This window comes from Arvicanthis niloticus, chromosome 11 (assembly GCF_011762505.2).
Source record: "Arvicanthis niloticus isolate mArvNil1 chromosome 11, mArvNil1.pat.X, whole genome shotgun sequence".
NCBI lineage: Eukaryota > Metazoa > Chordata > Mammalia > Rodentia > Muridae > Arvicanthis > Arvicanthis niloticus.
Window position 1 is genome coordinate 57,092,774 of NC_047668.1, and position 26,973 is coordinate 57,119,746.

Sequence of the window (26,973 nt, forward strand, 5' to 3'; positions counted from 1 at the left end):
TGCAGCCCTTTGGCATGGTTCCTTTAAGGCAACAACATCCTTGGGCCTTGGGCAGGGGAGTCAGTGTCAATTTTGTTGGGAAGAGAAACCTGGCATCTTGAATAAGCTCTGTGGGTGGCATTGACGATATGGTCACCAGACTCTTAGAAACTGCATTTTCAGCTGTGAAGATGTTGAGCAGGGAGCGTGGGTGTTCCTAGGGCAGCACTTCTATAGTGTCACCTGTTTTACTCATGATGACTGTCACAACACAAGTCAACGGAATACCTCTCTATACTTTCAATCTGCCTGATTGATTTCTACATTTTGCTCCCCACTAAGCAATTAGAAGGCTCTGTATAAATTCCATTAGTGTGGTGACAATGAACTTTGATGTATTTCTTAAGGCAGTGGTTCTCAACCTTTCTAATGCTGCTGCCCTAATGCTGTGGTGACCACCAACCTTAAAATTACTTTGTTGCTACTTCGTAACTGTAATTTTGCTAGTTATGAATCATAATGTAAGTAGTTTTGGAGGTAGAAGTTTGCCAAGGGGGCCTCGACCTACAGGTTGAGAACCATGGTCCTATGAAGTGTCTGAGGCTTCTAGTCCCTTATTCTAGCAGTCCAAAGCCTAAGCATCTTTTGGGAGTAGCAGTCCAAATGTCATGCTTTCTTGAAGTTATCCTCTAGTTAGAGCAGACACTGCCTTTGTCTCAAATGGGGTACTCTATGCATTTGGTTGTGCAGTCCTATGCACAGTCACTATGCATTTGGTTGTGCAGTCCTATGCACAGTCACTCTGTCAGGGGCTCATCAGCTCCTGTTGGTCCTCCTCTAGCATCTCAGAAGTCTGCTGCCTTCTCCCACCTTGACCACAGGGGTGCCAAGCTCCATAATTCTGCTTGTCTTTCTTATACTAGCCCCTTCTCTGGCCTGTCTTTATTTCCTGGCATCTTCCAGAAAACTGCATTCATCTTTGTAGCCAAAGTGGGTTCTTGAATGTCAGAGTCTGGGAACATCACCTTCTGTAACTTGTATTTGTCTAGGCTGCCCTATAACATCTCTCTTCTCTTGGGATCAAGCCCAAGCCCCAAGCCCACAGTTTTTAACAAGATCTCAAGAGCTCCGTGGGGTCTGCTGCTTTCTTTTTTTCCACTTATCTAGTCTCATTTTTTATATGGCCCCCTCACCCAGATCTCTCAGGTTTCTGTGGCTATAACATCCACCCCTGGCCACTGGACTTTTGCTTATACCTACAATTATTTCCCCCATCCTCAGTCATTGCCTGGTTCGCTTTGATTTCTACCCTGAGTAAAAGAAAATACCTCAAGACAGTTCCTTCTTGGTTCCCCAAGTCTAGGTCATATTTCCTCATGTCGTGGCTGTGTAAGCACTGCCCACTGTGGCCTGCTCTTACTTTATCATTTCTTGTCAGTAATGCAAGCACTCAACTTACGTTTTTCTCCACAAATACAAGGACTTTTCTGTTTGCTTTACTCACACCCTGGATCTTCTTCTTGGCTGGTCAGACCACATGCCAAGTGCTCAGAATACATCTGGTAAATGGCTGAAGGACTGGAGACACGATGAGGAATGTGGAGAGCTGATCTTGACTTGGGACTTTTGAGTTCATCCAGGAAGCACCTGGGAATCAGAGGTGGGCAGCTGGTCTCTGGTTAGTGAGCCAGAAAAGAAAATTTTGTGAAACTAGGTATGGTTTACCTTGGTTGAGAGGACTCTTCTCTTTGATTATGATAAGCAATCTCCATTAGATCATCATCCTCTAATTTCTCTAAAAAAATCTTTTCACTAGCTAAATTGCAGACTTGAGTAAACAAATGGCTACAGAATCCTGTGTCACTATAAACCTTGTAGACAAGTGGTTTTCAGCAAACAAGAAAGAAGGTCATGGATATGATTAGGTAAATGCAATTAGGGGACAGGGAGATACAGAAGACATAGAATGTCAGCACTGAGGTCATACACTCTGCACCAATGATGAGATTTAACAATAATATGGAAGGATAAATATGGTCAGGGTGGGTGCTGGGAAAGTAATAGACACAGTGAGGGAATGCTCAAGGGTGTGGCTAAAATGTGGAAGGTGAAGAAAGCCTGTTGATTGAAGGACAGCAATGCACAGAAACTGTTGAGAATAAGAGGTATGGGAGATTCTGATGGAAATTGATGGTTGACATGGGCAGGGGTGCTAGGCCCCTACTGCTCATGTGAGGAGTCCAAAGTCCAGAGAGAAGAGATTGGCCAAGACAGTTGGAACTGGAACCTGCTGCTGACTGTGGCTCTTCACACAAATCCATCTTGAGCAGGCTCCTGAGAAAAGTGGAGCCTTCTGTTGAAATCGCTGAACCAACCAGCTCTATCTCTTAAAATATTGGAGCCAATCAAGTCTGTTAAAATCCAGAGAGGGAATTCTGAGAAATGGTAGAATTGTTTGTCAGAATCTGAGCCTGGACCAGAGTCTGCTCCCAGGGAAGGCAAAGTTAAATTACAGCAGCAGAAACCAGAAGAACCAGAGCAAGTCACAGAGGAAGACAAAGCAAGCCAGAGACAGCCAGAATCCCAAGGGCTATTTGCTTCAGACATGAACCCACTGCTCTTCATTTCCTTGGATTCTGCTTCCAAGAGCTCTTTCTGGCTTATCTAGGCATTAGTCTTTACTTTAAAAATAAACTTCCCTTTACTTTGGCTAGCACAAGTGGCTCTGTTTTTTTTTTTAGAGCCAAAAGAATGAATAGAGGAAACCAGTGTTCAAGTAGGCAATGGGACAAGTGGTTTCTACTTGGATGTAAGATGAACCTGGAAGAGCCAGCTTTGCTGATGCTAGAGCCAAGAATACATCCTTAGAAGAAATGAATAGATCTATCACATTTGTGCATAGCTAAGCCGAAAGCTAGGTCTCGTGTTTATGTATATTGTTGATGTTATCTATTGGCCACAGTTGAGAGAGGAAAGTGTTCCTACTTAGACATCTGACTTAGAATGAATTATCCTAATGGTTAGAGGGGCCATCTATGACAGTGGCCTCAAGACTGATATTCAAAGAAAATCTTTTTAGACTTGGGGGGAGGGTAATAACTGTAAAAAGCTGGAAAGAACTGGTCCAGTTCTCTCTCTCTCTCTCTCTCTCTCTCTCTCTCTCTCTCTCTCTCTCATTCTCTCTCTCTCTTCCTCCATGCTCTCCCTCTTTTTGTCTCCCTCTGTGAGTGGCAATCTTTACTCCTTTTTAATTATTGGTAGTACAAGAGCTCAGGATCTTGTAAAATTACATATGCTTCTATTTCCTTTTGTATAGAGTCTCAGCCTCAGCTAAATATAATCAGGTGTTCAAGGATGCAGATTTGGCATTCACCTCTCTGGCTGCAGATTGCCAGCTAGTCAGCCAGTGTTTACTGAGCATCCCCTGGGTGCTTGTTTCTATAGCAGGTGTTCTCTGAACTCAGCGAACACTTGTGAAGAAAACAGTTAATTGACTGCTCGATGCGTTGTTCTGTTGGAAGAGTTCTGAGGCTTTGGTGGGCATTGCCAGGGCAACCGGACCAAGAGTCTCATCATTAATTAATACTGCAGCAATTGCACCCAACCCCTGTTAAACAGGAAGGAAATAGGTTGGAATGATTTTCTTCTCAGGGATGAGTCAAAGAGAAATACAATGGAAGAAGCTTTATTCTGTTTTCAAGTTATTGGAACAAGACAGGCAGGGCACCAAATGTGGGGAGAGTTAGGATGAAAATAGTCTGACTTGTAACCAAGCAGAGGATCAGCAGCAGAATCTTTAAATATTTTCTTTGGAGAGAAAGAAGTCTTAGCATCAGGGGGTCTACCATGGGTCAACCTCTGTTGCCCCATTATGGTTCAGGTTCATGGAAAGGTTACCTGTATAATTAGGGCTCCTGAGAAAATCCACTTAGAAGAAGAGTTTTTATATTCATGTCTGGGGACTCATGAAGAAAAGCACACGTGTGTATTCTGCCTAAGTTTTTATTTGTGTTGCTGTGTGTACTGCCCTTGAATACTGTGAAATACTTTGCTATATATGCAATGAATTACTTTTGTTTGCTTAAGTCAGTTTAAGGATTTTTCTTTCCATGATTTTCATTAATGAGTTTCATGTCTCAATCCACACTGCAAGTCTTAAGCAGTTATGAGCCATTTAGAACCCCATTCAGTGCTTGAGGGCGGCTCTTTACCACCACCCAATGGCAATGTCCTTAAAGTGTGAGCCCCCTAAGAAGGGATGAAACGGGCTGGAAGCCAAACAATAGTAACTCTGCAGCTGTTTCTTATGCCAGTTTCCCCAAAGTTTGAAAACAAAAGGAATTATTTTCTTGAAGACACTAGAAGAGCATTTATGTGTGCCAAGCTCATTCCATTTCAGTGCAAGGGAAATTTGGAGAAATGAGTTGTTCATCATTGGTCTTGTCCTGGCTTCATGGCAAACATACTACTTCAATGGTATGTGAATTTTTACACAATTCTATGTGCATTCCTGGAGAATTATTTACTCCAGCCTTTCTGACCTCACTCTGGCTAAAAGCAATCAACAACATAGGACCTTGTAAGAATTGAAGCAATCTTTGTGGCATATAAGTACTTAAACATCAACAAGGGATATAGTGACACAATAGTTTGGAGTTATAACTGCTTCTAGATTTGTGTATGAGGGAAATGATATTTATTGACTGCATTGGTGTCAGTCACTTGGTATGTATTGCTATCTCCTCCTATATCAAAAGAATGAACTCCATTTAAAAGATGAGGGCATTGAACTGAAAAAAGATTGAGTAATTTGCTGAACCAAAAGATAATTCTAAGTTGAAAGGCATCGAAATTTAGTTTGGTTGATGAAGTAGGAGCAGAACATTAAAAGGGATTTTTATAGCCAGCCTAAGCTTCTAGGGTGATTCTCACATTGAGCCACAAAACTTCTATGATTGGCAGGATGCAAACCAGAAGTCTAGCTGCAAGAGAGACTGGAAGTGTTTCTAGCTGCAAGAGAGCCTGTGTTAGTATTCTCGACTCTGCTAGGTGACAAAGTTTCAGTCCATCATCAAGGAAGAGTTTTCTGAGCAGCAGAAGATGACTCAAATATAGGCAGCCAAAGACTCACAAGTTTATCAGAGTTGCTGACATTGGTGTTTCTGGTCATGAACTAAGTTAGTAATGTGTTCCCTGAAACTACCTCCTTATATTCTTTTTTATGAGACCACTGAAGTGCAAAAGAATACTTGCCTTAAAACATTCACAGAGCAAAGATACTGTCAAGTGTTCTCAGTATGTTACCATATTGCTAAGTGGTATGGAAATAAAGGTGCAAAAGGCATACACACCCCTTTCCTTCTAGGTGACAGTTTGGGCATCCTCACAGAGTATTAATAGTGGCAGTGGGTAACTACGTGTGATTGTTAATATAGGTTGTTAACGTGATAGAGTCTAGACTCACCTAGAAGATAAACCTCTAGGCATGTCTCTGTGGGAGGGGGTTTTTAGATTAGGTTAACCAAAATGAGAAGATCCACCCTGAATGTGGGCTGCACTGCTTCATAGGCTGAGGTCCCATGATAAAAAGGGAGAAAGTGAACTGAATCTAGCACTCATATCTCTTTGCCCCCTGACTGAAGATCATCTGCCTCATACTGCTGCCATGCCTTCACCACCACGAGGACTGGATCCTTAAGCTGGCAGCCAAAATAAAGTATTCTGCTGAATTGTTCTTTTCTGGCATTTTGATACTGCTGCAAGAAAAGTAATAGTGTAGTCCATAGCACTCTATCAGGTGTCCTGATGGCAGGACACCTGTAAGATCAGGCTCCTGAAGCCACTTCTTCCAAAGATTACGAATAGGTTCAGAAGGACATGCCAGAGTCAGAGTCAACAAGAGGCGAATCCCAGGCCAACCCCTAACTGAAGAAAGAGTGACTCAGTTGCTTGATGAAATCTCACAGCTGATAGTGAGGCTGGGACAGAGACACGTGCTTCTCACTACGGCACCTTGAGCTTCACATGGGGTCCAAGTAACTCCATAACTAGTGTGTTCCCTTTGCTGGCTTGTGCAGTCGCTCGCTGGCCCTTCTTGCCTTTATTGTTCTGAATGCCTTTGTTTGTTCTGAGTTTGTAAAGCTTGTCTGGTTTTGCTCTGTCCTTGAGTTTAAACAATGGCCATCTAGAGCTTACAATACCCATAGGTACTTTCCAAAAGGCAGACCAGTTGACCTTGGCCGTTGACCTTAAGGATCTGACTTCTCAAGGTGAAGCTGCTCCCTGGAATGAATGATCCTTGCTCCCCTTTCTGGGGAGAAAGCTCTCGATTATAGCTTTCGTCTGTGGCAGTGCTGAGCTATCTCAAGCTGACCACTCTTTCTGCTAGTGAGTTTTCTCCTTGCAGCATTGATTAGCTTCTTAATGACAGCAAAGAACTAATAACGAAGGAACCTGCTCAGTGAACATAATCACTGTGGTGGAAAGTGTGATAGAGACATTGAGAAGGGTGTCTTTCAACTAGTCATGTCTGCTGGGAAAGATCTAGCATTCTGAAACAGGTTTCCAGTGGTTAGAAGAAAGAGAAACGAGGAGGAGGAGTAAAGAAGAGAAGGAATAGGAGGATAAGGGGTGCAAGGAGAAGAGAGAGAGAGGAGTAGAGAGATGGGAGGTGGGAAAAGAGAGATGAGGAGGGCTGAAGGGAGGGGAGAGGGAGAAAGAGAGAGAGAGGAAAAGGAGAGAGGGAGAGAGAAAATGATTAGAGCTGTTATTTTTTCTTTCCTACCTTCCATCACTTATTCAGGTTCTGCCATTAGCTTAGTAGTTTTAGAACTGCCCCTTAATATGTTTTTGTCTCTACATGTCCCGGATAGTTTGATGTCAACTTGACACAAGCTAGAGTCATCAGAGCTGAAGGAGCCTCAATTGAGAAAATGCCTCTATAAGATCAGGCTATAGATAAGCCTGGAGGGAATTTTCTTATTAGTGATTGATGAGGGAGGGCCATCCCTGGGCTGATGGTCTGGAGTTCTATAAGAAAGCAGGCTGAGCAAGCCATGAAGGGCAAGCCAGTAAGCAGCACCCCTTCATGGCCTCTGCATCAGCTCCTGCATCCAGGTTCCTGCCCTGTTTGGGTTCTCGTCCTGACTTTCTTTGATGGTGAACAGTAATACGGAAGTGTAAGCCAGATTAAATGCTTTCCCTGCTAGACACTATGTCGCTATGTTTTCTTTGTTGTTGTTTTTTGTGTTTGTTTTTGTCATTACAGCAATAGTAATGCTACCCAACACACTACATAAGGGGTTAAACATTATTGTTGTATTACCATCCAAGGTACATTTCCACTCAGCTCATGCAAATGGAATTCCATGCCACCACCAACCCCCTGCCCCCATCCCCCTTCAACACACACCAGTGCAAACTTCAGAGTCGTTTTCTGCTCCCTAGAGATTGCTTTGTCTTTGCAAGACCGAAAAGAAAAACCCATCAGCCGTCAAGGATTTTAATTATTTATTTTTAATTACACAAGCGATGGTTGAACATGCTCCAGCAGTAAAAAATTCACACAATACATATAAAATGAAAATCTCCCCAGGTGAAGAATCTCAAATAGCTCGCAATTCTCAGCTCGGCTGTGGCCCAGTGGTAGAGAGCTTGGCAAGGGTTATGGAAGGTCACTTGTATACAGGGAAGGGTGAGGAAGTGAAATGGTTATTAAGAACTTAGTAGTAAGGAATGAACTCTCAGAACTCCCTGTTCCTCATAAAAGAATGAGGAAGAGGAGTGCGAGCCCCACCAGAGCTCTGTAGAGGCTCACTTCTCTAACCCAGTGGTTCACAGGCTGTGGGTTTTGATCCCAGATTAAGACCATCAGAAAACTCAGATATTGATGATTCATGACAGTTGCAAAATTATAGTTATGAAGTAGCAGCAAAATAATTTTGTAGTCGGGGGGTCACCACAACTTGAGGAGCCATATTAAAGAGTTGCAGCATCAGGATGGTTGAGAACTATGGCTCTAACCCATGCTGCCTCTAGGCTGGAAGCTTTGAAGGCAAAGACTCAGCATCCTGGCCATATTTAGTCAGAGCAAGTGGGAGGGTTTTGTCAAATTCATTTTTTTTTCTCAACAGCATCCTAATAGTGGGTTTCCCCCTTGTGACTCAATAAGTCCTTTTATAAATTTTTTTATAAATTTTTTTATAAATTTGTTCTCGAGCCAAATGGAGAAAAGGTGTCAGGGGCATATTGCATGGTAGATAAGGACAGAGAACTTGAAGATATTAAAGTCCAGAGATTAGTCCTTCACCTTGCAGATGACAACATCAACCTCCAGAAAAGTTGGGTCTCCTGACACGAATCACACAAGCAGAGGTAGAAACACAGTGAAAGCAGTCTACGAATCAGGATTCTAGACACCACTGTGAGCTACCTAGAGGACCTGGAAAGGTGAAAGCAAACCTTAGTCCATATCACTGTCATCCACCTTAGGGAATTATTGCTGGAGTATCTGATGAAATCATGAATGTTAAGTGTCACCTAATGGCCAAGCAATGTTTGAGTGCAAAGCAGTGAACTTTTAGTATTGAGAAAGCAAATATTCTTAAATAGTTGTTTCTTAAAACATGATTATCACCTAACTGTATCAAAATTCTTGGGAATTTAGCCCAGGGAAAATTTGCTCTTGTTTCATTTTGTTCTGTATTGTCTTTTTAAGTTCTCTAGAGATTCGATTATGGACTCAGAGTTATATGATGTGGGCATTATTTTTAATTCAGTTAGGTGTACTATGGAGTGTAATGTGGGTTATGTTTGAGGATGCCATTAATCTTAGAGAATACATGCTAACATAATTCTGAGTTGCTTAGGGTTATTATTTGGTTGGCTGTGTCCAACCTGCAGCCCAGAGGCTGCATGCATCCCATAATACCTACGAACACAGCCTGATACATTTATGTATGACCACATCAGAGTGCAATGTCAAAAGGTTGGACACTTCTGCTTTAGGTTCACTGTGTGTCTTGGTTTAGGTTTTATTGCAGTCAAAAGACCCCAGGACCACAGCAACTCTTATGAAGGAAAACATTTCATTGGGGCTGGCTTACGGTTTCAGAGGTTTTAGTCCATTATCATCATGGTGGGGACATGGCAGCATCCAGACAGACATGGTACTAGATACGGAGCTAAGGGTTCTACATCTTAATCCACAGGTAGCAGGAGTCTGTGTGCCACACTGGGTATAGCTTGAGCATAGGAGACCTCAAAGTCCACCCCCACAGTAACACTTTCTCCAACAAGACCATACAGACTCCAACAAGGCCACACCTTCTAATAGTACCACTCCCTATGGACTAAGCATTCAAACACATAAGTCTATGAGAACCATTTCCATTCAAACCACCACGCTGCGGTTTAATTTTAAAATCCCTCAAATGGCCATGTGTGCAAGGCCTGGTCCTTAGGGTGGTGCTGTTGAGAGGTATCAGAACTTTTCAGAGACATTAAAGATGGTTAGGTCACTGGGTGCATCCCTGTGGGCATGTGGTTTGGCTTTACCACATGTTCTTTCCATGGCATGTTACCTCATTACAGATCCAAAGAAGTGCTGTCAATCATGAATTGAAACTTCTAAAACTGTGAGCCTATATCACAAACAAAGCCCATTGTCTTTGTAAGTCAGTTGCTTCAGGTGTTTGTAGTGATACTGGTGAGCTAACATAGGTACTGTGTATGATGATGTCTGTCATTTAGCTTTAATGGTTCAGCAACTACATAGACATGTTTGACTGGCACGGGCAAAGTTGGTGAGCGCTAACACATTTTTGTTTTTCGAATCTTAATTATCGGTTGTACTGACTGGTTTTGTGTCAACTTGAAACAGGTTAGAGTCATCAGAGAGGAAGGAGCCTTAGTTGAGGGAACACCTCTGTGAGATCCAGCTGCAAGGCATTTCTTAATTAGTGATCAGTGGTGGAGGACACAACTCATTGTGGGTTGGTGCTATCCTTGGCCTAGTGGTTCTGGGTTCTGTAAGACAGTAGGCTGAGCAAGCCAGTAAGCAGGATCCTCCATAGTCTCTGTGTCAGCTCCTGACTCCTGGTTCCTGCCCTGCTTCAGTTCCTATCCTGGCTTCCTTTGATGATGAACAGAGATGTGGAAGTGGAGTAAATCCCCCCCAACTTGCTTTTCAGCTATGGGTTTTTTGTTTGTTTGGTTGTTTGTTTTGTTTTGTTTGTCTCAGCAATAGAAACTGTAGGTAAGTCATTGGTATGTCACATATGTATTGAGAGTAGTATGAATATATTTTCTATACATGTTTAAATTAATTTTATAATCAAATGGTCAGTAATTTAAGTTCTCCAGTTGATTCTGAATCAGTCAATCAGTCTTTCTTTCCTTCCTTTTTGCCCTCCTTTGTCTTTGATGTAGAGCTGTGTGGTCTTTTTCTTCTCTTCCTTGGTGTCTCATAGAATTGGAGCCCCTTTCCTTGATAGCACTAGTGAGGAATTAGTTCTCTCTTTTTATCTTGCCTATCTGAAATGTCTGTCAGACCAAAAGACAGAAGCTGTGGGACATCCTCGACATCGTAGGTAGACCTACAGGTGGCATTGAATTGATCTGAATACATCTAGTAAACCAGTGGTTACCAAGCTTGTGTGCCTAGAGAATCTATCTGTATGTAAATTTCAGCAGTCAGGTAAGGTGTAGGCAGGTGGGGTGCAGGCAGTGAAAGGCAGTCCCCGGATGAAGTGGAGGCAGGCAAGATGTAGGCAGGTGAAGTGGAAGAAGATGAGACAGAAGCTGATGAGGTAGACATGGGTGACTTTTTAACAGCAGAATTATTTCTTTAATTCCAATGGACATCTAGCTAGGTTTGAAATCTATTGTTTGAAACCTCAATGGCAGAAAGACAAGATCATAGGTGAAATTCCCACCTTAAGAGCTATTTAACCTTGTATAAAGAAAAGCTTTGCTTTTTAGTGATAGTCTCTTTATATCTTATACCATTTCAGGATAGGGACCCAAGACAGAGAAGGTAAATGAATCAGGGCAATTTACTAATAAACACACACACACACACACACACACTATATTGTCTTTATATATTTTATGAGTAGCTGGCATGGTCTCTTGTAGAGGTGGCTGCATTTTATTGATGGGTAAAAAGGCCTTTTATTCTTCCTTCTCTTATTGCAGATGTATCAACTACCTTAGGAATTTTGGATGAAAAGGTAAAAATGTTTTGTCAGCACCAGTGAGTTGGGATCCAAATGAGTGATGTTTTTAATGAGAAACACTTACCAGACCAGTTGAAAAGGAGAAGCAGAAACACAAGAAGCAGAAACCCTTATTCCCCCTCCCCCAACCACCTTTATTATTAACACATTCTGGGGACTTGAATGCCTGGAAAAGAAGACAGGACTGGCTCTTAGGCAGAGCTGGGTTACTGCTGCAGGAATCAGCAGGAACCTTCACTGGCATGCCATAGAACAGCTTCCCCTGTTCTTATGTAATACATCTTTGCAACTTAAACCTTTAATTAACCAGAGATGTCATCAAGAAAAGTTTGCCAAGGAAGAGGATGCCTGGTTTAATTAAAAAGATCTTTAATAGTTATTAAGGAAATCAATTTGGAATTCAGGCCTGGGAGCAGAGAGGGGGAAGGAATCAGTGAGAGGAACCTTCCCATCTCTCTGGGTAATGGATTTTAACCCTGGGATCTGCACTGTCTCAAAATCCCCCAAGGCTGGTGGTCCAGCGCATGGAGAGGGATGCTTGTCACTCATCATTTTTGAATCTGCATCCCAGATCCGACAGGCAGTTCCATCTTAATACAGGAGAAGGACAACCTTTCTGGAATGCAGTTATCCCGGCAATCAAAAGAAATAGGAAACCTTTCATAAATTGAAAATCTCCTACCTCATAAGTATAAACGATTTCTTTTTTCCCAAAGAGATGCATTATTTTTCCCTAAGGATTTGAGCTTAGACTGTACATCTGGCCTCTTTTCCATTACTGTTCAAACTGGCCTTTGTCGGATCAAGCCAGAGAAGGGGATTTGCTTCTTTTGTGTACAAGAGAAATATTTTCACTTGTCTCACAAAAAATGATGACCAAAAGGTGAGCTAGCCAGGGGGTGGGTGAAACAAATTGCCTGTATAGAGAAAACCACAACACTGGGAGATACTAATATCATTTTCTGATGAAACTCGGTTAAGTTCAAATGCTAAGAGCACTTTCCAAATAATCTATGTCTAATTAATAGTTGTGCTGCACTTAGTGAGCAAAATTGAAGACAGGTGCAGTGGATGGCTGGAAAAATGATTTTTTCTGTTGGGATGTAGTTAATTTTCAGTTGGACCAAGGTACCTCTAGCTAGGAGTCATACTGTTACCCAACTGAGATATATGAGGAGGGACCCGGTCTTTAATACTCAAACCTTTGTTCAGATTGCCAGCTTATATTTTCTGAGAGAGCTGTGTATGTGTGTGTGTGGGGGGGGGGAGGGAGGGTAGTCTATTTATATTCCTCAGAGCAAATGGCTCAGAGCCTGGGCTTATATTTGTTGTTTTGCTGATTATCTGGAAACTTCTGGCTTTGGTGGCTTCCCCATTTTCACTCCCAGCAGTGTCTGGGCTCCTTGTTCCTCTTGACCCATCAAACCTAGAGAAGAATGTTCCTTGGGAGCATGGTGTATAGAGAGGAGGCGTGGGGATTACAGCAGGGTAGATATGGTATAATCCAAGCTGACAATGAACACATGTGCTCTTAGCAGATCGTGCAGATTTTCTGGGCTACAATTCCTTCAAGTACAAACTGAAGAGTACCAAACTCTTCATTTCCAAGACAGTCAGTGATTTCCAAGGTTCCTCATTGTTAGCATTCTGTCTGAACTCCACCCCCACAGTTACCTGGCTAAGGCCAGGTATGTTCCTCCTACAATTACTTGGCAACAGCCAGGTATGCCTGGCCAACTATAAAAGGGGCTGCTTGCCCCCTCCTCTCTCTCTTGATCTCTTGCTCTCTTGATCCTTCTGTCCCCTCTGATCCCTCTTCCCTCTTCCCTTCCCCATCTCTCCACGTGGTCATGGCAGCTTCTACTTTCTCTCTCTCTCTCTCTCTCTCTCTCTCTCTCTCTCTCTCTCTCTCTCTCTCTCTCTCTCTTTCTCTCTCTGCCTCTACTACCCTTCTGGCTCCCCTCCCCATGCCCTGAATAAACTCTATTCTACACTATTCCAGTGTGTGGCTGATCCCTCAGAGGGAAGAGATGCCTCCAAATGAGCCTGCTGAGACATCCCCTTCCCCCATACCTCACCACACACCCATAGAACATATTCTCTTTATCTCTTTATTTATTTTTTTATAAACACATCACTCATTGGATCCTATGATCTGGTCATCTGATTTATTTTCCCCTTTGTCCTAGCTAAGTATATGTGTCTCCAAGGTAGGAGACACTATTCAAGAACATCTGCTTGTGGCCACATACCACTTGTAAACTGAGAAGCAGTCGGCTAGAACCAGATTACATACCAGTTTTGTTTACTCCATTTATTGTTTTATTTTTTATGGTAAGGGGAGGGGCTATTGAGTTAGCTACCCACAGTTAAGATCTAGGAGATTTCATGATGTTACATCATCACCTAGACATCTGTTTCTGTTGATAATCTGGAAAAATGTGGCTGCAGTTGATTTATGTTGGTAGTGACCAGGTGTGGGTGATCATTGCTGGACTTCCATGGCCCCTCCACATTTCCTACTGCTGTGACCATTGTCATTGTACCCAACAGACTAATGTTCCCCTCACTGCTGTTTTCATCATGTTTATACCCCTATTTCTCTGCATCCTCTCATTTCGTGTTACTTTCATGGCTTATGGGCATCTGGGCCTGAGGAGAGGTAGTTGGGAGGATGATTACAATCTGAGTTCAAGAACTCCTAAAGGAACCCAGGTACTTTCCTGGGGATCTGTGAGCTATTATGTCGGTTAAACATTCTCAGGTGTGTGGATGGGATCTGAAAAGGCACATGGTGTCATGACATGTGCCACACAAAGCCAGTTTAATCTGTCCAGATTGTCAATAATGGTCTCACGTGACTATTTAGGGAATCTCAAATTCAATAGGTGTAACAGCTCGACGAAGAGCAAAGACCCACATTTCGAGCGATCTTTCTTCAAGAAACTTCACTGGAAATTCTCCTGTTGGTCATCAAATTTATTATCTATACCAGAAATGTCTAGATCACAAGAGGGAAAGTTGCTGACAATTCTTCCAGAAAAATGAGCAGAAGGAACCCGAGCCTGTAACTCCCATTAGTGATTCCACGTAAAATATGCCTTGGCCTCCGGCAATTGTCCTAAACTTGTGGCTATCCACACTTAGGGTGTGCTTGGCACCTCCTGTGGAAGTTTTAGGCAGATTGGAGAGACCTATACAAGTTAGTTACTTCTAAGACTTAGCTTTCCCCTTCATTTTGACCTTAGGCTCACGCCTTCAAGCTGATCTCCTACCCAGAAAGATGGCTGTCTCCCTGTGACCAGTGGGATCCAGGGAATGACAACTATTATCAGGTTTTTCTATTCTTCAGGCTACGCTCTGCTTTTCTTTTTGAGAGACCCCACTAGCTGATTTGGGTTAAAGATTTTTCTTGTGTGTTTTTTCATTAAGCTGAGTCACTCCTTCACACTAGCTAGAACATTGCATTTTCTATGCAAAACATGGGGGAGGGGCTGCCGCCACTGGTGATCAAACCAGTTCCTACAAGTAGCTAAGACCTATCATTGTAGCAGTAGTAAATTTCACACTTGGCATTTGGATAAGGAACAAAGAAAGTTTGAGGGCATTTCAAAAATAATGAAAAAAAGCAGGCTTTTGAAATGCAAAAGTCTAAATCTCTTTCAAGGAAGCAAATTATATAGTAGTGCATAGGAAAATAAAAAAAAAAGATGAAGGGAAGGGTTGAGGTATCGAGAGCATAAAGTAAAAATGTTTAATGGGTAAAGATGCAGAGAGGTGATCGTTAGACACCTTACCTTTAGATAGAACCACCTATGTACTCATCAGAGATGAAAGGAAAAGCCACCTGGTTCTATTCCTTTGACAGAGATGGACCAATGTGGCAGAAAGGGTGGGCATGGGCTTGCTAATAGCTCATTCTCCTGTGCCACTCAGCCCAGATGATTCCATCGCTCACTGCAGAAGGAGCCCTGGTAGGAGACCCAGGACATGTGATTTTGACAGGCTTTATGGTAGCAAGAAAAAACAAGAACAGAGGGGGCTGATGTATTATTTACAGCTAAAACTTGAATAGGGTCCACTGCAGGGGTTGGCTCAAAGACTGTGCTTGTAAGGCTGTGGAATTAAGACAGACATCTTTGAATTCTCCCTATCACTTTTTCTTTTTCCTTTCTTCTTCTTCTTTCTTTCTTTCCTTTTTTTTTTTTTTTTTTTTTTTTTTCCAGGGCTGGAGCAGCATGCATGCCTCTCATCTTACTGTGCTACCATCTGCCTGGCCCCTGTTCACCTTTCCCCCTGGCGCAGAAGAGGTAAAAGCCTCCACCAAAAAAACAAAACAAAACAAAACAAAACAAAAAACAAAAACAAAAAAAACAACAAAAAAACAAAACAAACAAACAAAAAACTGCCTAGCCCTAGTAGGTCAAAATATGTGAGGCTGACATCAAGAGCACCTCACAGGTGGCCGCAGGTCAGGTAAGTATGCAGATGGCAAGATATGCCTATAGCCACTCGTGCAAGAGCACAGATGCACACAACCCTGAACTCATCCTGGGTAGGGAGGAGGGACTTGAGGAATCTGATCCAAAGGGAACAAAGGCTGCTGCCTCTGCAGTGAGCCTAAGGGAAAGTGACAGGCGGACAGCAAAGGGAACCGAAAGCTAAGTGTGAAAACCCACAGCAATCGCTGCCAGAGAGCATATGCATCGGACCTCACGGCTTCCTCCTGTTTCCAGCTTACACTTGCTCCATATGCTGCTTTACACAGCTTTCTGGGGCCATAATGGGTTTTATTCCGTAGTTTTTATACTAACACGGATGACTCACATCTGCTCCAGTACCCAATTTGCTCTCTAATGTCTTCGCCTGTGAGGGAGAACAGCTTATACAGAACTTTGCAATGACAGCAGTGGCACAGAGAGTCCAAATCGGGGGACAGAGGAAGGCTAGACCCTTAAAGACTTCAGCCGGGGGGTTCTCTGTAAGAAGGTCACACCACGTAGGGGCCAATCGGAGCCCAGAGATACAGAACTGCCTGAAGAATCGTGACCAGGAGGTCGGCTCTATTTAGGCTGAATGAGAATCAAAATTCAGAGCAGATATTTTTTTTTTTTTAATTTTATTTTCTTCCACAATTGCTCAGAGATTTTCCTCCCTATACTGGTTGTGATGAGAAAGAAGTAGTTTGGGTTAGTCACCAATGATATAGCTAATCCACCCTGTGCTCGGTGCTATTTAGGCTGGTATGTATGTATGTATGTATGTATGTATGTATGTATGCATGTGTATTCTTGTGTGAGTATATGTGCACATGCATATGGAGACCATAGGATAATATTGGATGTTTTCCTTAAGTATTATCCATCTTGTGTTTTTGAGACACAGTCCCTCACTGATCTGGAATTTATCAGGTAGACTAGGATAGCTGGCCAGTGAGCTTGTAATGACCTACCTTCCTCTGCCTCCTCAGCTGTGGGTTTACAAGAATACAATGTCTTTTTTTAAGTGAGTTCTGGGAATGGGACTCAGACAGAACCTTGTGCTTGCAAAGTAACCACTGTACAGACTAAGCCATTGCCATGCCCCTAACTTGGTTATTAAAGAACTTTAAATATCTGCCCAAGCTTGGGGACCTCTAGATACACTGGATCTCAAGCGAGACCTACCGTTCTGGGACCTGCCTGGAGATTGATCTGGCTTCCAAAACTTTGAAGACTCACCTGTAATGTCTTCCCATTTTAATAACACTTATTGCCCTAACAGCCTAGACCAACATATAGTTGGGTCAGTTAATGGCATGTAGCAAAATTGGAGTCTTTAGAAATCTTTCAAGGCCCTGGGGACTCTTCCCCATGTGAAAGGAAGACAAAATAGTGATCCAAGAGCAAGCACTTTAGAAGAAAATCTCCGTTCTCCCCAGTGTTAGGTACTCTCCTCCGGAGCTGTCTCACCCCAGGGCCTTGGTTTCCCGGGTATGCCAAACAGTCTGAGCGAAGCCGGCATGTAAGGCTGCACCATCTCAAGAGCTTGGCGGTGGTGTTGTGTAACTGTCTGCCATCTGTTACTCAGAAGCAGCCCCACAAAGCGCTGAGCAATGGACTCCGCTGCTGCTGCTGCTGCTCCTGCCTGGAGCTCTCAGCAGCTCCAAAGCGTGCCTGGGAGGTTCTCTGCAGAGCTGACACAGAACACTTTGTAGGCCCAGGATTAGGGCTCTAGGGTGAGGCTCTTGGAAGAGATCCAGGAGATAAGAAAGCTGCAGGGGTGGGTTCTCTTGCCATTCGCCATCGCTCCCTGGACAATTATTTAACCCAGGCCTTTTGACTGCCTAAACAACAACTGGAGTGAACGAAACCTTTCAGAGGCCACGGGTCCAATAGAGATAAGTGTGGGACATCAGCAGGGGTCTGGGTGGTGCTCAACTGCACCTTGAAACTGGTAAGCTTTTTCTGGCTGACTGATTTCCAACCCCAAATTTCTTACCTACATCCCTGCTCCAAAGCCTTTGCCTTATGGTTGAAAGACAAGGTATCAAACACTGGAGCTTTTGTGGGGCCACCTCTGTTTCTGAGCAGGTGTCTCGAGGGCTCCATAGCAGTGGAGGAGGAAGTCTGGAGAACTGATTGACATCTTTCTCACCTGCAGTCAGTCGAGCATGGGCGCTGCCCCTATACTAAGTTCTAGCTCTGTGAATGAAGACTGCAGAGAGCATGCGTCTGAGCCTCTTGCGGTGTCATTCTTACCTGGAGAAACTTGGAGGCTGCATCCCTCTAACAAAAAGGGCATGGCTCCAGTGGCCACCGCTCTGCAGACTTCGCGAAAACTTTCACTTTTTTTTCCTCTGAACTCTGAGGTAATTCAGTGTCCACATTTTAAAATGAGGAGCAGTCTTAAGACTTAGGGAAGGGAGAGGATGCAGCTATGATTTGCCCTGTTATGTGGGTAGGCTAGGTTAGGAACCACGCCTCCCTATTCTAGAGATACAGTTAGAAATTCATCCAGTCTACCTGATGAAACTGGAGTCAGAATTGGCCCTGTCTCTAAATCCAAGTGACTTTAGTCTGTAACTGGAAGATGTATTCCTTAAAAGCAACTGGGAAAGGAATTTTGAAAGCTACTCTCGTCGCACTCCCAGAATCACTTTTCCCACAGCTTCAGTTGTGCCGACTTTAGACCCTCTTTTCTGGCAAGCCCCGATATTTTACAAGGAGAAAACACTCCTCAGGGATTTAATTGTGCCTTAATTTTCAAAAGGACATCATCTTTCGAGTTAAATTTAGACCAGCCCAGTTTTCCATTAAGAGAAAGTTGCCAGGCACCTACTCAAAGGCAAAGAAATCACCCTGGGGAGATGGCTGAACTCGACCTTGGCCCTGAAATGGTCAAGCAAGTGAGCCTGAACTAGAGACAGCATCTGGGTCAACCCTGCTATCCCAGTGATAGCTCCGGGCAGGCGGACCCTAATGTGAGCACCACGTGCAGCGCCCCGCAGCAAACAGAAACTCCTCCCAGGCAGTGCCTCACCTGGCGCGGGTTGGTCCTTAAGTATCAGCTTGCGGCTGTTGTAGCCAGTATCTTCCTAACCCGTCCCCGCCCAACCCCTCCCAGCAGAACCCTAGCCCGGGATGGTCCCAGAGCTGCATCCAAGGTCCCTCATCCGCACGGTGCTCCTCGGTCGGTCGGCGGGAGGCGATAGCGCCCCCTCTCAGAGCCGGGTTCGCTCCCGCCCCGCTCTCCCTCGGAGTCAGTCTGTCTGTCGGGCCCGCCCTCCCTCCGCGCTCCCTCCTCCTCGTGCTGCTCCGGGGGTGCCGGGCACAGCCTCGGATTCCACCTTCCCGGCTGCTCCAGTCAGTTTCCCTCGCGGCGGCAGCCGGCAAAGGCAGCCGCGGCGCGCAGCAGCATCTCGGCGGCCGCCGCGGCTCTCCGGTTGGAGCGGGCGCCGGGCTGAGCTGCCCCTCGTCCCTGCCCGGCCGCGTCTCTAGTCTCCGGCGCCCCTCGCCGTACGGTCCCCGGTTGTGCCTGCTCTCCGAAGCGGGCGGGGCAGGATCCCGCCATCCAACATCGGAATCCCAGGAGCAGCGTTTCCCCTGGAGCGAGGCGCTCGGTGACTTGTGCCCCGCCACCCCTGACCGCCGGGGGGTGCCCCAGGGACGCGTCGCCACCAAGAGAAGCAGGCAGAGGGGACCATGCGGCGGCTGACTCGCCGCTTGGCGCTGCCCATCTTTGGGGTGCTCTGGATCACCGTGCTGCTGTTCTTCTGGGTCACCAAGAGGAAGTTGGAGGTGCCGCTGGGACCCGAAGTGCAGACCCCCAAGGTATGCCGTTTCGTGGCGCGCAGGGCGCCGGGCACTGGCTGGTGGAAGGGTGCGTGGTACACTCACTGGGTTTGAGGGTTCCAAGGCAGGGGTGTCTGGGTGCTGCGAGCGGGTAACAGGCGCGGGATGCGGCCATGGGGAGGTGCTTGAGGAATTTCAGAAGCTTGAGGCGTCTCCATATCCTTGGCATGTGTAAGTGACAGTGGGCGTGGGTGGTGGGCGCGCGCTCTCAGGCAGAGCAGGGCTCCCAACTTAACTAGCAGTCCGGTGGCCAAGGGGGCGCTGCGGACTAGCCACTCTGGGACTGGCGGTCGGTGGGTGCCGCTGGAGGGTCACTGGAGGTTGCTGGGTGAGTGATGCTGGCATCCATGAGAAGTCTCGTGGATGTGCAGGAGGCTGATGACCCCGGTGCGGTGCGCTCCGGAACAACACTAGTGAGCCTCCTGGAGGCCTCCCCAGCGGGTGCCTTCTCTGCCCACCTGGCCTGGCTCTGTAAACCTGTTCCCCAGCCCATTCGCTGCGTTGGAAGTTGAATGCGCTCAGAACACCACCAAGGAGCCCATAAGAACAGAAACCTTCCTACTGGCAGGGAGGGAGTTGGAGAAATGGAAATCCAAGTGGCTCTTTCAACTCTTGTCCAGCCGGTGCAGCCCAGAGGAGAGTAAGGTTCCCCCTACTGGCTCTCTCTCGAGATTCAGAGCCCCTGTCTTTCTTTTCCACAGCCTTGAACAGGGGAAACAGAGCGAGGCCTCTGGGGATTTGCTGGCAGCTAAACAACCTTTATGAGCCCAGGGCAGTCTCTAGGAGTGGGATAAGACCTTGGAGGAGCCTGTGGTCGGAAAGAGAAAGACTGATGAATAATGCTTTGTTGAGTGGGAGTGGATTTCGCTGATAAGTGCAGTAGGGAGGGCCCACTGTGTGCTGAGTACATAGTTGGTGTTTTCTTCATAACTAGTTGTTGAATATTGTTCTTATTTCATAGATGGGGAAACAGGTCGAGAGTCTTTAATTAACTCACCTTAGATTATTCTGGATTTGAACTCAGACCTCCACAGAATTTTCCCACTTGGATCCCAGTAGACTCTTCTTTTAACCAAAGTACACTTTTCACCAAAGTTTTTGGAATCTTGCCAATATTAGTTGATCAAAATAAATATTTATGGAGCGAGGCTATGTGCTAGGTGCCATGGGATGCAGAGATCCAGGATTTGCTCTGGGTGGCGGTGGGGAGGTGGTTTTGTTCATCAGTGGTCCAGGACATGCAGGATTGACAGACAAGTGGGTTCACTGCACTGGGTGTCATGGGAGTCTGGGGATTCCTGGAGGAGGATACAATAGGTGAGTTGAGAAAGATGGACCAGTGGCCGGAAGGCAGAACACATCCCAAATAGAGAGTAAGTCAGGTTTGAAGGAATAAGACAGCACGAAGCCTGTAGAGGTCAGAGGAATGAGACAGGGGCAGTGTGTGGGTCTTGTCAGGAAGGACTATGGACGTTGTGGGTGGTTAAGCAGGGTAGTGATGCAATCGATTGGTATGTCCATCAGGCAGCCTTTGTAGTACAGGATCTATTTTCTCAACGATGCAGACCCTGACCATGAATCTGTAGGTTTTTTTCTTCTTTTTCCCCAGGTGGTTCTGCTCTGTGTGTTGCAGTTAATGATGCCTGCGGGGACATGAACTTTCTCTGTTTTGTGCTGAATCTCATTACCTTAAGCTGACTTATTCTAAGTTTTGCCCCAGGGATCTGGGGCAAGAGCTCTTTTTCCTTCAGGGTGGACTTTGTCTTTACTCCTCTCCCGCTTCTTATCCTGGTCTGTGCTCAACACACAGAGACAACAGACAACCAGGTAGCAGGCACTGTGCTAGGCTTGGGTGCTGCTCTGAGGGGTCTGTCCTGTCCATTTGGAGTGTGTGTGGTAAACGCTGGGGAGTTCCTTCCTTGCTCATGTAGAGTCACAAGCAGATGATAATCCTGTATCAGGAGTCTGTCCAAAAGCTCGTTCTTGTCTGTACATTTCATCTACCCCCTATTTTGTATATTTCTCTAAAGCCTCAATTATTCTATAGGTCTTGAAATCCTGACACATTTTATTATTAGGTGTACCCTTACCTCCTTTTTGGTTACTGTTTTTCTAGATCCCATTTTTCATTTGTATGTGTCTACATATATGTCTTGTGTACATTTTGTGTATATCTATAAATGAATATTCCTCTGGATCTTAGTGTGTGTGTGTCTTAGTTAGGGTTACTATAGTTGTGAGAAAACACCATAACCAAAAACATGTTGGGGACAAGAGGGTTTATTTGGCTTACACTTTCATATCACTGTTCATCACCAAAGGAAATCAGGACAGGAACTCAAACAGGGCAAGAACTTGGAGGCAGAAGCTGATGCAGCAGCCATGGAGGAGTGCTGTTTACTGGCTTGCTCTCCATAGCTTGCTTAGCCTGCTTTCTTACAGAACCCAGGACCACCAGCCCAGGGATAGCACCACCCACAATGGATTTGATCCTTCCTCATTGTCTTAGTTTGGGTTTTACTGCTATGAAGACATCATGACCAAGGCAACTCTTATAAGGATAACATGTAATTGGGGCTGGCTTACAGGTTCAGAGGTTCAGTCTATAATCATCAAGGTGGGAGCATGGCAGCATCCAGGCAGGCATGGTGCAGGAGGAGCTGAGAGTTCTACATCTTCATCTGAAGGCCACTAAAGACTGACTTCCAGGCAGCTAGGACAATCGTCTTAAAGCCCATGCCCACAGTGACACACCTACTCCATCAAGGCCACACCTCCAAATAGGGCCCCTCCCTGAGCCAAGCATATTCAAACCACCACACCCATCAACCACTAATTAAGAAAATGCCCTACAGGCTTGCCTACAGCTCAGATACCAACTTTATGGAGGCAGTTTCTCAATTTACGTTCCCACCTCCCAAGTGACTTTAGTTTGTGTCAAGTTGACATAAAACTATCCTTCACAGTGCGTATCTCAGGAAAGATGTAACTGGAACAGTTTTATTTCCCATGATTGGTATGAACGGAAACTTTGTATGATACAAAACTCAAGTATTCTAAAAGAACACAGTATTCCCCTCCAACTGGACTGCATGTTACAGTCACCTAGAGAGGTGGCAGAGATTTTTAGCTTTATCACAGAGATTATGATTCTGTGGATTTGGGAGAAGGCCCTAGAATTACTGCTTCTGCTGTGGAGGCCAGGTTAGATGGAGTGGGAGCTTCAGGGCCTTCTTTCTCTGCTTCTCATCTTGATGTAGGAGCCCTGGGATTTCAGACATGGCTCTTTGTCCTGTTCTGTTTTTACATGGGTTTTTAGGAATTTGAACTAATGTCCCCACACTTTCAAGACAACTGCTTTACGCATTGAGCCGTAGCTTCAGCCCGAGGTTGTTTTCTTGACAGTAAGAATACAGTTGGCACGTTTGTCTACTCTGGGGGAAAACTAAGGTTTTGAATGAGTTCAGTTCACTAGGCATTTGTAAGAAACAGTTATGAAACAATGGGGAAGCCTTTGCCTGGATATGCAGAAACTTTCTCCTTGTTGAGGGTTTTTTTCCAGTGTGGGGGTGGAATGATGTTTTCTAACCTCTCTGAGCACCATTCTTTCCTCCTGGGCGTAGACAGGACCTCTCATGAAATGAAGGCTTAGATCTACTATCAGACAAGATAGGTCAGAGAATTTCTTTATGGCCATCTCTAACACACAGAGTATGTTAGATTCATCTTTTGAAGCCGTATGGCTTGCTTTGGGTAAAGGAATCCTGGTATTCTGTGACTCGCTCTAGGGAAGAGAGATTTCAGGTCCTTTGTCTTGCCCTCGGCAGAGAATGGAGATCAGGAGACAGGAGGAAACGCTCATCATAGTAGACTTTGCTTCTGAGACCTTCACTTTGTTTTTGCTTTTTTGTTTTTTTTAAAGATTTATTTATTTGTTTTATGTATGTAAGAATGATGTCACTGCTGTCTAAAGACACACAAGAAGAGGGCATAGATTACCATTGCCACCATAGCCACCATGTGGTTGGTGGGAATTAAACTCAGGATCTCTGGAAAAGCAATCAGTGCTCTTAACCTCTGAGACATCTCTCCAGCCCTTGGGATATTTTCTTTAAGCCCTGATACCAGCATGGTCGTGAGGGTCAGCTTACTTCTAAAGCAAGAACAGTGGACTTTCTTCCCATGCATCTTCAGAGAAGTTGAGAATGGTGTAGCTCTGGGACAGGGCTCCTGTGCTGGGGACTGCACAGCTATTAGACTGGTCACAGGCTCTCAAGTCTTTGTTCTCCTTTCTGTGGTATGCTATGCAATGTCCTCATCCTCCTAGCAGTCCTGATAGAACCCTCTGCTCAGTGTGCATCTGAGTGACATGGACAAGGACAAGATTTGCTGCAGTCCTGGTTAAATAAAGTAATCGGATTTTTTTTCTTAGTTTCATGAAGGGATGGTTCTGTAGAAGAGCATTGGTTGACAATTCAGTAAAGGGCTGGCCTACTCACTGCTCAAGCATGAGAACCTGAGTTTTATGCCTAGCACCAAAAAAAAAAAAAAAAAAAAAAAAAAAAAAAAAAAAAAAAAAAAAAAAAAAAAGCCATCACTATCACGGACCTAATGAGTTGCTAGGAAGTTGCTGGGGCAGAGAGAAGATGGTGACTGTGGTGTGAGAAATGTTGTTGTCTTGCAGCGCCACCTGGGGTGCCCTCTTTCCTCCAAGCTCCATCATATGTGCTCTTGTGATCTCAGCTCTACTAAGGTAGGGACAGTATTCCTCACTGAATCAGCGATTGAGGTCTAAGCTAGTGAAAGATCTTGTCTCAAAGAACAAGGTTGGGGTTGGAAAGATGGCTCTCCTGGTGAAGTGCTCACTACACAAGCATGAGGATCTGAGTTTGACTTCTTAGCTTTTACAAAAGAAAAAGAAAAAAAAAGGCAGTTGTGGCCATGTGCATCTGTAACCCTAGATGTGAGGAGGGAGACACATACAGATCCCTGGAGCTCTCGGGCAGGGCAATCTAGCCAAATTACTGAGCTCAGGCAATGGAGTCCGTCTCAAAAACTAAGGTGGAGAGTGACTGAGGAAGACACCTAATAGCTACTTTTGACTGCCACATGCATGCACATGGTCACACTCGCATGAGCGAGTACGCATGCACGCACATGCACACACGCACACGCACACACGCACACACACACACACACACTCTCACACTCCTCTTATAAAAACAAATGAAATACAAGAAAACAAGGTGGGTGTAGCTTCTGAGAAACGACAGTTGAGGTTGATCTAGGGCTCTACACCCATGCACACACATGTGCACATGAACACACATGCACACATAAGAAAGGCTCGCTCTATTAACAGCTCAAGTAAAGATTTCTTTTAAGTTGGCTTTTTCATGTTGATTTAATACTGGCTCTCTAGCCCCAAATTATTCATCACATCTCTAATTTCTAATTGAAAACCATGTGACAAGTTTGATGTTTTATTCAAGCTGTATTTTAAATAGTAAATACTGTATCACTTAAAAAGACCTGAGAAAGGCATGCTTGTTTCTCTTTTCTTGTCGTTTGTTTGCCATTTGGAAAATTATATAACTGACAGACAAAAAAAAAAAAAAAAAAAAAAAAAAAAAAAAGGAGCAAAAATTTGTGTGTGAGTGTGTGTGTCTTATTTCCAAGAAACTAAATTTAGTCCAAAGGCTTAGTAAAAGCAAGAGTTTCAGGCTGGAGGGTAATTTTTGAGGAAAGTATTAGGAATGTAAAGGCTTTGAGAAAAGCGCCTCCGGCCTATGTAAATGTCTTGGAATGTACTAGAAATACAGCAAATGCTATTAGAACATAGCTTGTCTTTTTATTGTATTTGCATACCACCACACCTTAGCTATACAACATTGGTGTTTTATTTCCCATTTAGTAGTTAATTTCTTCAATTAAGAAAAGTTATGAATTTTCCAGAAGGGCCCTGTTGATCTAATGACACTTGGTATGTACACATTGGATTCTGTCCAGGGGATTTTGGCCCTGGCATCCCCATAGCCACTTTTATTATTGTATGCATGCCTGCCTTCTCATTTGCTGAAAAGGTGACCATGCAAGGTGTGGACCAACTTCCCTTCTGTGGCTATCCTTGAAGCAGAGTATTAAGGTGTTATAAACAGGTAACCCAGAGCACTGCCTGCTCCTGCAGCAAAGTAGGAGGGTGGAATCACAGGAGATAGATTTGCTTTATTTTCTAGAATAAGCCTTTACATCTTTAAAAAGTGCACTTTTATTTATTAAAAAGCTTTACCCCCTGAGCTATCATTTCATGACCTCCATGAGAAATTTGCCCTGGCTCATTTTTGGCCAACTGGGAACTGATCCACAATGCAGAGACATTTGCAAAGCCCAATTGCCTGGTCCTCAGAACCATGGGTCTGTCCATCCTCTGACTTCCTTTGGTTTTCCTGGCTGTCTTTACCCCAGGCAGAAAGCCCTGCCTCGGGGACCCAGGTGGCTATGCACTAGGGACACCTCTGACTTAGCTGGGGGCAGGGCAGGGGCGGGGGGCTTGTGGACTGTGGTGCTCCATACTCTTTGTTTCCCAGTAGAGCCTTTCAGTTGTCAAAACTAAGATCATCAGTCCAGTCACCCCCTCCCTTCCCTGGAAACACAGAATTATACATGCTTGAGTCAGGAAGTTCACAGAGGCAGAATGGGCTGGAAGGCAAGTGAGTACCCCTCTCTCTGTCCATAAGGTGGCCATCTTCAGGGCTGCCTGTCCTTTCAAAACACTCAGTTGCTCACTTCTGTTCCTCAGAGGTCATTTGTAAACCAAGCAGGGACATAATAGGCTCACTGTCTGTCAGTGCCCACACCTCCTACTTCCCTTGCTACACGCTGCCATCCCAAATTTCCAAGAATCTTCCCCTCCACAGGGCTCCCAGGACCCACTTCTGCAGAGACCTGTTTTATGCCTTTGTTTGATTTCTACTGTTTGCGGTTTTTGTCACTCATCCAAAGTGTCACAAAGCCCCCATTGTGTTTTTGGAAAATAATCTGAATTAGAAAGCAGGGACAGTTTCTCAGCTCTGCTCTTAGGGGCAGAACATGAACCCTGCCGTGTCTTCTGCACACCTCCTCCAGAGACCCGGAATGATGGCCTGGCCATCTGTTTGGGGGAACTGAGCTTGATGTGCCTTGCGTCCTCTGCAATTGGCAGCTGGCTCTTTTCATGGCCTGAGCTATCCTAAGTTAGGTGGTGAGTGTGGCCCATCTGTGGCCCCCAGGTACTCATGAGAGCCAGGTGATAGACTTCAATCTTCCTTAGAACCCCCCCACTTCCCCCCCCCCCCGCCTCGTGTCAAAATCAGGTATGTCTTTACACATAGCAGCCCGAGTATCTTTTTCTGCCTTTGGCAGTGTCAGGACTAAGTCAGCCCTTT

The 26,973-nt window shown here is 44.9% G+C and overlaps 1 protein-coding gene and 1 pseudogene across 2 annotated transcripts in view; both read left to right on the forward strand.

Annotated features, from left to right (window-relative positions):
* The first annotated feature begins 18,848 nt into the window (after positions 1 to 18,848).
* The window catches only part of Galnt14 (polypeptide N-acetylgalactosaminyltransferase 14), a 219,350-nt gene continuing 211,225 nt past the window's right edge, over positions 18,849 to 26,973 (forward strand). The window contains exon 1 of one of the 2 annotated variants that reach the window (XM_034514638.2): positions 18,849 to 19,528. In XM_034514638.2, the coding sequence (XP_034370529.1) occupies positions 19,400 to 19,528 (129 nt within the window). In that variant the 5' untranslated portion in view covers positions 18,849 to 19,399. The remainder of the gene's footprint in view (positions 19,529 to 26,973) is intronic. The other variant, XM_034514635.2, reaches the window with a different exon arrangement.
* LOC117717314 (large ribosomal subunit protein eL8 pseudogene) overlaps positions 19,897 to 26,973 on the forward strand; it is a 97,122-nt pseudogene continuing 90,045 nt past the window's right edge.